Raw genomic sequence first — 11,431 nt, forward strand, 5'->3', positions numbered from 1 at the left:
TAAAAATCCCTATAGGAAAATAGAGAAGGGGGGCTCTTCTTCCCCTTCCCAGGAGCCCTGGGAGCTATTTGCTATAAAGTCTTTGCTTGCTTGCTGCCTGTGTGTTCACAGAGTTAATTCTTTGGCTGTGCAAACAAGAACCCGGATTTCGGTAACACTGTGGGGCTCAAAGAATCTCCCCTGGCTGCCAGAGCCAGGCCCCCAAGGGGTGTCCAATACGTGGGTGGCATTTGTCCTCCTGTTGTGATAGGGCTGTGGCTGCTGCTGCACTCCCTGGTGGGTGGGGTTGACCTCTGCCTGGCATCAAAGCCAGGGGGCTGAAGTTTATTCCCTAAAAACAGGAAATGGGGGACACAGAAAGGCTTGTGTGCTCAGGAGCCGCCCAGGACCTGGCATCAAAGCCCACCCACCACGGATGTGCATGCTGGGGCAGGGGTATGGCTTGGTGAACTGTGAGGCCTGGCTAAGAAGCAGGTGTTGGTGAAGTAACTGGTGCTAACAGATTGGAGAGAGAATTTCAAAATAATTCTTGCCAGCACTGGCATTAGCAGGGTAGCCTGAGTTCACAAAAATGGCTCCTGACAGTGGCTCTGTGCCAGGGAAGCCTCCCAACTTGTTCCTGCCTCTCCAGAAGACCCTTCAAGATTAGTAAGTGGGTCCCCATCCCCTGATATGAAATTTCTCATTCCCAAATGTTTTAGAAAAAATACACCTAAGCATTTTGGTTATTTTCTTCTATTTCCAATTGGTTTTAAATGCATACATTTCTAAGTTAATATATTTATAAATTTGTAGGCAAATTCATAAATGACCATGTCTCCATATAACTTACATTGACTCCAAATTGCAGTGATTTCAGAAGATATGCATTATGCATTACAGTTTTTTGGTTTGTTTGTTTTTGCTTTTTAGGACCGCACCCTTGGCTCATGGAGGTTCCCAGGCTAGGGGTCGAATCGGAGCTGTTACTGCTGGCCTACGCCACAGCCACAGCAACATCAGAACCGAGCCACATCTGTAACCTACACCACAGCTCACAGCAACGCCGGATCCTTAACCCACTGAGCAAGGCCAGGGATCGAACCTGCAACCTCATGGTTCCTAGTTGGATTTGTTTCTGCTGTGCCACGACAAGAACACCCCTTCCTATTCCTAGTCTCTCCTTTATATAGGCTGGAATGAGGCCATATAAAAGGGAGTAAGGGTGACAGGGCGAGTCCTGTCACTGCATGGGGAGTCCCACGAGGCTGTATCTGTATCTGTGGTCTTTAGAGGGAGAGGCTCTTTGGTGCCTATTGTTTCCAGCTCTGGAGATCTAGCCACAATCATAAAACAGTATGTGTGCCTTCAAAATCCTGTTAGTGGAGTTCCCACTGAGGAGCTGTGGGTTAATAGTCTGGCTTGTCTCTGTGGCACTGCCAGTTCAACCCTTGGCCAGGTGCAGTGGGTTAATGGTCCCACATTGTTGCAGCTGTGGCCTAGGTTACAGCTGTGACGTAGGTCGCAGCTGCAGTTCAGATTTAATCCCTGGCCTGGGAACTTCCATATGCTGTGGGTGCAACTGAAAAGGGAAAAAAAAATAACAATCTCAAAACCCTATTAGAGCTTGATTCAATCAGCAAATTTTTCCATAGGTATGGGTCAGGGCTTAGATACGAAAGGACGTAATCGGGACCCAAAGAACCCAGGGGAAAGCGTCCTTAAATTGGAGGCCATGATAGCATTTCCAGCCCCTTCATGCCACCTTCACTGCAAATGGTTTAAGCAAGTTTTGTAGGATACCAAAGGTCGTGGTGATGGGGAAGGACTTGAACTAGGAAGGGACTGATTGATTCAGGAAAGTGTTTCTCCTGTGTTTATATGTGCGGTCCTTGGTTGGTTGATTTGCTTTGTCTCTGATGTATCTTGGTCAAAATGTGCTTCCAAGATTTACATCTGCAATGCTTGCCTCTAACACAGTATTCCAAGACAACTTAGTGGCTGGAAAGACCACTTAAAAGGCTATCTGCACTGCTGCATTGCATTGCCCTCCTGCACCAGTCAGCATCACCAGATGATGAATTCTTCCAAAGGTTCAATCAGCTAAACTAAGTTCCATTCTTGCTATGTCTCCATAGGACCCCAAAATGTCATCTCCACAGGACCCCAGAGTGTCATCTCCACAGGACCCCAGAATGTCAGGACCACTAAGGATGAGTTGCCACACTCTGGGAGAAGTGACAGGTTGAAGAGTCACTCTTCTGTCAGCACAGGACATCTGCCTATCTATCAACATTTGACTCTGATGATCAAAAGGATGGGCTCTAAAAGTGGGGATGATGACTCCTCTTCTCCAGAATAAAAAGATGGGAGGCAACTGCTATTAAAACATCAACGTAGGGAACCAAGGACTATGTTTAAGGAAGTGACCCAGAAAGTCATTTGCATTTCATAAGAACAACTTCGCCAAGTGCCTCTGAGATGTTTTAATCCTTTGGCTCTTGACCAATTCGTGTCATGCTCAGATTCTTGCCTGGCAGACCCAGGATGCCCTAGATATGTACTCAAAATGGCCCGCACATGTCTCTGAAAACCACAGCTGATGAGATAGGAAAGTATCTACTGCTGGAGCCACCTGAGCTCCTGAGTAGGTTGGGCCCCTGCCCCACAAAAGAGCTGAAATACCCCTTCTGGGAATTCATCACTCTTGTATGTGATGCATGTTCTGCTGGCAAATTTCTAAGCTCTCTGAGGACAGAGACTGTGTCTCTCTCCTTCACTGCTGCAGCTTTAGTGAGATTATGGTGTCTAGCCTATAGCTGAGGCCCAGCAAGTATTTTTTTTAAAATAAAGTTGTATGGGAATATAACTTTTTTAAAAAAATGAAGTTATATAGGAATAAATGAGTAAGAAAGAATTCCAGAACAGAAAGCAGGTGATGGCTCAGGCCATCCTCAGGCTTGTGAGAGGTAAGACCGGGACAGGGATTGAGCTGGCAGAGAGCCCAAAGTCCCCTGACAGCCCCCTTTTCTCTCAGGCCAACCTCCTGCCATTTTCTCTTGCCCAGCTCCACCCAAAAAGTCAAAGAGGCAGCCAGGCTAGAGCTATATTTTCTTCCACTGTCTTCTAGGCACAGTCCTAGGCACACCCCCTCACCTGGCATTTCATATATGCCCGTTTTCATCCTTTATAATGGACTCTTTGTGTGTGTGTGTGTGTTTTAGGGCTGTATCTGCGCATATGGAGGTTCCCAGGCTAGGGGTCGAATCAGAGCTGTAGCTGCTGGCCTACACCACAGCCACAGCAATGAGGGATCTGAGCCGCATCTGAGATCTACACCAGCACCGCAACGCTGGATCCTTAACCCACCGAATGAGGCCAGGGATCAAAGCTGCATCTTCATGGATGCTAGTCAGATTCATTTCTGCTGAGTCATGACCGGAACTCCCTGACTCTTTTTATTATAGAATCTCCCTGGGAGGGTGGAGGGGTGGCTGTGGGAGTGTGGAAATCTATGGAATTCTTAAAAGTATTCATGTATCAAATTGTTCAAAGTAGAGGGATGGGCAGAGGGGAAGAAGGAACTAACATCCACTATATATTATTCTGTGTCAAAGAACAAGTACCTAACCCTCTAGTCTATAGTATACTCTGATCAAAGCAAAGTTTTGTTTAAAATTACAGTGTAGTTTAAAGTCATTGTTATTAAAAACTCAATACCATCTTAATTGTGATTATTTTCTTTGGAAACATAGTATAACAAAAATTTTTCAAATTCATGACAGTGATTTTTCTTTCCAGGCTATGACTTATTCTATTATATTATTACAGCAGAATTCAATGATGAATTTTCACTAATATTACAATTAAAATCAAATGGGGAGTCCCCTTGTGGCGCAGTGGATTAAGGATCCAGTAGCCACTTCGGTCGCTGCTGTCTGTGGTGCGGGATCCCTGGCCCAGGAACTTCCTTCCACAGGCTGCTAATAAGCCAAAAAAGAAAAAAGAAACAAAATGTAAAAATAACTAACCATTTACCTGAATTCACCATATATAAAACCTCAAGCACAGTTATTCCATAACAGAAATGCATAGAACCTCATAAATCTCATCATTAACATACTGAACAAAATCTTCATCAATTGTCAAGATAATATATAGAATTAGACATGACTTAACACATGCCACAGGCAGCCACAAACAGGTGCCCTTTGTTTTCCATTCATCGTGAGTTCTGTTAGCCCTGCAGACGGAAGTCACATTTTTTGACACCATCCCCCACCTTCATCAAGACCTACCTCGGCTCTACTCGCCTCCCACCAAGCCCCCCAGGCTGCATTCCAGATGCCATGAAGGTCTCTCAAGAGCTCTGCCTCTCAAACCATGGTCCCAGCCCCATTCGTCTACTCCTTACCCACCCATCTCCAAGATCCAGGATGCTCAGCTTAATCCACACCTGTACAACAGAGGCTGAGTACCTCATCTGAGAGGGGATGGATAGAACAGGGGGGTGATTGACACTCCAAGTGGCCTCGGGCCTGATGCCTTTGCACTCACTTGTGCTGCTGCATCACTTTGCACACAGGATCTTTTTAATTGTTCGGTTGTCCTTCTGTCTTTCTGAGAGGCTCTGAGCTAGTCGAGGGCAGTTCTAGGCATCTCCATAGTACCAGTGCCCACAGAGGAGAAATCCTGAGTGCAGGGCATATGAGCTGAAAGAATAAATAAAAGCGGAGTGGGGGCCAGTGGGCCTGAGCTGCGGGTAATTGGATCATCGTGGAGATTTCCTGCTTCCTTTTTGTCCTTCCTCAAAATCTGTGCCTAGAAAAATGCTGAAAGCCTGGTCCTGGGAGGATGAGGTCTGTCACCTTGGGTTGAGCACAAGGACACATACTTGGGCTGTGCATCATGAAGCTCAGCCTCAAAGGGCTTGGGCATTGGTGCCTAAGGCCACGGTGGCCTCAGGAAGAGCCTCCCCTCCTTCGGGAGAGTCAGGTGAGTGTCCAGTGAGGCAGAGGGCCTGAGCGGAAGGGGCTGCACAGGTGTGCCCGCATTTCAGCAAGGAGAGGGCAGTGGGAAGTCAGGATGGAGGTGGCAGAAAAGGGCCCATGGTGAGCAGCAGGGGCAGGGAAGGACGGGGTGGTGGGGAAGAAGAGTCCACAAGCGGCATGAGGGGTTCTGCGGTGCAGCGACCTCAGCAACTCCCCTCCTTGTCTTCCCAGGCCTGCCCGCATCTCCTCCTCACACTCTCAGTGACGTGCATGCTCCTCCCTTGTGTCCATGGAGATGAGAAGCGCTGGAAAGTCCTGGCGCAATTGTGTGTCATGTGCACTGAGTACCTGAAGGGGGCGCCATTCACACAGTGTCTGTGTGACAGGCTCTCCGTTAAGTCACCTAGCAGCCTATCAGCTTGCTTTCCTCTTGAGATGAAGCAAAGAGAGCACCTTGGGCCCGTTTAACTCCAAATCAATTTCCATTTCTCTTCTGATCTTGGCTCCAAGAGCAACTGACCTGTGCCCTGAGGTGGGGGGCGGGGGCACTACAATTAAATGGTAAACATTGGCCTGAAGTCTCTACATCAACACATTGTTTTTCTTTTTTCTTTTTAAGGCCCTACCCACGGAAAGTTCCCAGGCCTGGAGGTCAAATGGAATCAGAGCTTCAGCTGCAGGCCTGCACCACTGCCACAGGAACACAGGATCCGAGCCACATCTGCAACCTACACCACAACTCAGGGCAAAGCAGGATCCTTATCCCACTGAGCAAGGCCGGGGATAGAACCAGCATTTCTCAAGGAGACTGTCAGGTTCTTAACCCACTGAGCCACAACAGGCACTCCCATACTTTGTTTTTATTTTGGTTTGGTTTTGTGCAGGCTCCCTGACCTCCTGCCCCGATGTCCTGCCAGCAGAACCAGCAGCAGTGCCAGCCCCCTCCCAAGTGCCCCTCGCCCAAGTGCCCCCCAAAGAGCCCGGCACACTGTCGGCCTCCAGCCTCCTCCTCAGGCTGTGCTCCCATCTCCGGGGGCTGCGGGGGCCCCAGCTCTGAGGGCGGCTGCTGCCTGAGCCCCCACAGGCGCCGCCGGTCCCACCGATGCCGGCTCCTGGGCTCCAACTCCTGCGACGGAGGCAGTGGTCTGCAGTCTGGGGGTTCTGGCTACAGTGCAGGGGGCCGCTGCTGACATGGGTCATGAGATTAACTTAAAAAAAGATTTGTTCCTAATATGACCGGAAGCAACCCCAGCTGATGCATCTTGTTCCTGTCCCTTTCTCTCCAGCTGAGATATTCCTCAGAGATTTCCAAGCACTCCCCAGGAGGGTTTATCCCACTGGTCTCCAGGAGCTCAGTGGTTTCCCTTTCCATGTCCAGGGGGAAAAAAATCATAAAGCTTTTCTTTTTTATTGCACACTTTGTCTGTGTCCATGTCTTGGCCCCAGGCTGCCCTGCACTGGGTGCAGAGCCCTGTGTCAGGAACAGAATCATAGCAGCTCCTCCTCCCCTCAACTCTCAGGAGCCTTTGGGGGTTTGTATATTAGGATGGGGGTGGGTTAGGGAGGGTTAATGGTGGGGATACGTTACTGGAAGGCTTGCGTTTTCAGGTGGAAAAGAGGTGGGATATCATTTGATGCTGGCGTCTTCAGGGTCTGCTCACAGAGTTCTTGTAAGGATGTCACTCTGGGCTCTCCGACCGAATGGCAGGGCTCAGAGGGACAGAGAACCAGAGAGTGGGCAAAGGGGAACGAGACCAAAGAGGATGGAAGAGAATTAAGCTGGCCCCCAAATGAGGACCGAGGGGGGGGGGGGAGGTTGTAGAGCATAAAAGGGGAAGAACTTGAAGTCAGGGTGCAGGGGGAGAAGTGGATGGGGAAGGCTCGCCAAATGAGGGGTTCCGACAGGTGGGCCAAGAGGAGAACGCAGAATGGCCAGCGCGGGGCCACAGAGAGGAACAGCGCTCAAGAGAGGACAGGAGGGGCAGCGAGCGCCCCCTGACGGCAGGATCTTGCTCTGCACTTGAGGCCTCTCCCTGATAATTCCTGACTTTTCACCTGACTCAGTTTCCAGAAAGCTCCATTTTAAGTGGAGGAAGACCTCCTTCCTCCCAAGGCTCTGGTCCTGCGGTCGCTGTCACATGCAGTACGGGGCTGTTCTCCGAGAAGCAAAGAGAAAGGAAAACCCCTGGGTGGCTTGGAGAGGGAGCGGGGAGTGGGGTGGTACAAACGCAAACCACAGTCAGATGGTGCTCAGCTGGAGAAGCTTTAAAGTTCCAGGAGCTCAATGACAGCAGCAGGGGTTGGGAGTAACACAGAGCTCTGGAAAGCCACGGGAATGAGTTCCATGGGCCAGCTGAGATCCTTGAGTACCGCCTGGGAGCCCAGCCCTGGGCAGGGCAGAGAGGAAAGGAGGATTGGCACCAGACTGGGCCAGCCCTTGGCCCCATGATTCCTCCAACCCTGATGCTCTGTGGTCCTCGTGCCCCAGGACAACCCTGGCTAGCAGAGCTGCATCAGCAACTAGAGTCTCCAGGATGCCTGATGGTGGTGTCGGTGGGATCTGTGGTTCTCGTGGTGGCTCAGGTGGCAGCTCCCCCCAGAGCTGGAACCTCAACAAGATGAGACTGGAGGCAAACAATCTAGAGGATACTTGAAGGTTAGACATTTGGCTGGAAGAGGACACTGCTGATGTTTTTTCCTGGTAAGATATCTCAGTTCAGTGATACTGGGGGAAATAAATAAACCTTTGTACAACAATGAAAAAAAATATATATATACTTATCCTCTTATCTCTTCACCAATTTTTCATAGATCCTGACCCTATGACCCTCAGCGCATAGATAACCCAAAGGCAGCAGGGAAACAGAAAGGGCCTTAAGCATAGACGGCCTGGATCAAGATGATATTGGTCAACTCCCAAATCTTCTCACTTCCTCCTTTGATTTATAGTCAAGAAAAAGGTGATTGGACAAGGAGAGTGGTGACAGTGAAGGGCCATCATCTGCGTAGCAATCTTCAAACTCTCCAGGACTTCAACATTCCCTCGGTAGGTGCCCACATATGTTTCTGATAGAAGGGAGCCAGGTAGTCCCTCAGTTGCCCAAATGTCTGATTTTGTCCCTCAAGACCTGTGAAAACAGTTGTTTATTTTTCATTTATTCAAACACCATGAATTGAGTACACATTTCAGAAATGTGTTGAACATGAAGAATTCAGAAATGTATCAGACATGGTGCCCAGCCTTGGGAAGCATACGGTGTAGCAGGCATAGTGTAGACTGACAAATAAGGAAACGATCCTTTACTGGAATGATACCTGTTATACGTATGTGGGAAGTCTCCGCAGAACTTAGGTCATATCCTTTGGACATCAGTTCCTGCTTAACAAGAGTGAGACACCCTGACGTTGTCACTTGTGCGCGGTGGGTGAGGTCTTTGACCTTCACAACGGCTTTTGAGTGTGAGGCAGGAGCCAAGATGTTGCCCTGCAGTAGCCCAGTTAAAGTGAGGAGGAGGAATTCATGGGACCCAAGAGCCAGGAGTCCCTGGGCAGGAGGTTTCTGGGAAGAAGGAGGAAATAATACTGCCATCTGAGGGAAGTGGTCTAAATGGGAAGCAAACTGAGCTAATACAAGGTAGGAGAGTGTGCTGGCTAAGAACATGGGCTTTGGATACAGACCTTCCCACCGCACTCTCCTTCTCTTTTAAAAAGCTAAAGGTGTCTAAGGAAAAAAAAAAAAACTAAAATTAATAAAGGCAAAACAAACCAGAGATGTTAGAATTAAAAGTAGAGCCAGAGATTAGTAGGCTACACCTGCTGAAGTGACAAGACATGTAAATCTAAGCACATTGTTTATTTGACCGGGCTATTGATCAGAAAGTTACAGGAATGGTTCAGAGATGGGAATGCTCATGTCACCTTGGCCAAAGAGCTTCGGGGAAAGTAATAAGGACATGATTGATAAGAGTGTCAATCAGTTTCATTTCACCAGGGTTTCTGTATATATTACTATATAGATTAGTTGTGTAATACTTTTCCATTGTATTTTTATTTTAATTTTGGAGAAGGAGGTGATGATTTATTATGACACAGGAAAAAGACTTTGACATCTTTAATAAGACATTATTGCAATAATGATTCAGGACAGTCGAGTTACACAAAGGTTGTAGGAGCAGCCATTCTCTTCAAAGCTTGACTGTTTTGTTAACCATGGTCAATGTTTGCGCCTTTGCAAAATTTAAACCAAGGCTTCAGGAAAGGTGGGTGAGCTGGACAGAAGATGATAATAGTGGTCAGTATGCCCACTGAGATGGTTTTAAAACATGGCTCAGAATTTTTTGAGTCTTCTCACCGAGGAATGAAGGCTGCGTTCCCTCCACTTGAATGCAGCAGCAGGCTTGTGACAGCTCTAACCCACTGAATGTGCTAGAGGTGATGCTGTGTGATTTCTGAGGCTGAGCCATTGAAGATCATGCGGATTCCACCTGGTCCTCTTGGGATGCTCTCTCTGGGAGAAGCCAGGTGCCACGTAAGGAGTCTCAGGACCACCCGGAGACCAGCAGGCTAGAGAGGCCAGGTATAGAGCATCCAGCTGACAGCCAGCCTCAACGGCCAGCCATCTGAGTGAACAGCACTGTAACAGGGCCATGTCTCATTCTCGTTGCTGAATAGGAAAGGTAGCATTCAACAGCCAACAAATAACGAAAATGACTTCCAGTCTATCTCAAATGTCTTGAAAGAGATGTACAAGGAGCCCACCTGTAACCCTCTGAGACATTTCTCTTGTCCTCTTTTTTCCTCCCTCTTCTCAAAACCCAGAGCCTCTCATGTGCTGAACAGCCCCTGCATTCTTTCGAGGAAAGCCCTCAGTCCCAGGTTCTCTGGCATTCCCTGACTTTCCAGTTCACCTCTCCCTCTAAAGTCCATCATTTTCCGATTGACTTGCTCTTCCTCCACCAGATCTTTCGTTCTGCCTCCAAGCCCTCCGACCTCTTTGGTCATGTTCTCCTCAATTTCTCATCCTCTACACCAGCCTCAACAGAGCTGGGGGTTCCGATGACAGATGGCCCCTCCCCTCCATGTCACACACGTGGCCTTTTGCGGAGAGCATCCTCAGCAGCCACTCTCCACACCCCCCCTTCTCCCGCCCCCAAAGCTCCCACAACCTCCCACCCCGATTAAAATTGGACTGCTTAATGTGCCAACCCCACACCAGGATGACTCTGTGCTGCCAGCCTGATGGAGGAGCCCACAGGGCAGGCTTGAGTGGAGCAGTCAGTGGACGAGTGACAGGCAGGTGGTATGAGAAGAGGCTTTATTTCTCTATAGGGTCAGACACAGGTGATAACACAGGGAGGCACAGAGGAGGGGAGCCCATGGGCTCCTGGGAAATACAGAGCCTTCCAGGGAGAGTTCACCCCTCTCCTGAGAACATTTCAGCTTCTCAGCCTGGAGAGGAAGGTTAGGGTATCCAAGGAAGGATGCATCAAACTGAGATTTTTTCCTTAGCCCCTTGGGTTCTTGTTTCCTCTGAAATCACTTGTCTCAGGATCAGGAGCCCAGGTCAGCAGCAGCCCCCAGAGCCTTGGCCACAGCCAGAGCCCCCGGACTGCAGGCCACTGCCTCCGTCACAGGAGTCGGAGCTCAGGAGCCGGCATCGGTGGGACCGGCGGCGCCTGTGGGGGCTCAGGCAGCAGCCGCCCTCAGAGCTGGGGCCCCCGCAGCCCCCGGAGATGGGAGCACAGCCTGAGGAGGAGGCTGGAGGCCGACAGTGTGCCGGGCTCTTTGGGGGGCACTTGGGCGAGGGGCACTTGGGAGGGGGCTGGCACTGCTGCTGGTTCTGCTGGCAGGACATCGGGGCAGGAGGTCAGGGAGCCTGGAAGGATTAAAGGAAAAGGTCAGTGCAGAAGCTCCAGCCCAGTGTCTCCCCCGCTCTCAACAGTTTGACCAGGGCCTCGGCTCCCCAAACCTGCTGCTGCCCGAGCTGTGAGGTTCCAGAGGAAAATGGAAGTGGGTCTAAGTTCAGCTGACCTGGCAAGACAGTTCCCTCACTTCACCCTCCTTCCCAAACAACGCTGGCATCTTCTAACTGGGCCCCAAGTCTGTCTGCATAGAGACCTGGAAGCAGATACGCTGCGCTGGGTAATGTCTCCCAGAGGTCTCTGGGCGTGTGTGTTTCAGGATGAAGAGTGGAGGGGATGCTGAGAGGCAGGGCTCCGGTGTGCCACAGACCCAGGGCACCCTGCACGGGTTCCTTGCTCCCTGTCCCCTGGCCTGTCCCCAGCTGCTCCCCAGGGGCCTCTTCTTGCTGCCTCCACAGACACCTCCGCTTCCATCTTCCCCACTACCTCTGAGCTTGTCTCCCCGACACTCCTGCTGAGGTTCTGTCCCCTTCCAGACACTCACCGAGGCAGAGGAGGCAGGAGGAGGCTGTTCCTGAGGAGGCTGTGGATGAGGCTCCC

At 50.0% G+C, this 11,431-nt stretch overlaps 2 protein-coding genes across 2 annotated transcripts; one reads left to right on the plus strand and one right to left on the minus strand.

The window, feature by feature from the left end:
- The first annotated feature begins 5,859 nt into the window (after positions 1-5,859).
- On the plus strand, positions 5,860-6,160 carry LOC106510156 (late cornified envelope protein 3C-like). The gene has a single exon (XM_013997116.2). It carries the CDS (start codon positions 5,876-5,878, stop codon positions 6,158-6,160), a length of 285 nt encoding a protein of 94 aa, XP_013852570.2. The 5' UTR covers positions 5,860-5,875.
- Positions 6,161-10,514: 4,354 nt separating this feature from the next.
- On the minus strand, positions 10,515-11,431 carry LOC106510158 (late cornified envelope protein 3D-like). The gene is made up of 2 exons (XM_013997119.3): positions 11,376-11,431; positions 10,515-10,845 (listed from the first exon to the last, which is right to left on the minus strand). Exon 2 carries the CDS (start codon positions 10,822-10,824, stop codon positions 10,534-10,536), a length of 291 nt encoding a protein of 96 aa, XP_013852573.1. The 5' UTR covers positions 10,825-10,845; positions 11,376-11,431; the 3' UTR covers positions 10,515-10,533.

This window comes from Sus scrofa, chromosome 4, assembly GCF_054392235.1.
Source record: "Sus scrofa isolate SSC_HxYL_T2T_F1_AM1 chromosome 4, Sscrofa_HxYL_maternal_Yorkshire_Landrace_v2.0, whole genome shotgun sequence".
In the NCBI taxonomy this organism is placed as follows: Eukaryota; Metazoa; Chordata; class Mammalia; order Artiodactyla; family Suidae; genus Sus; species Sus scrofa.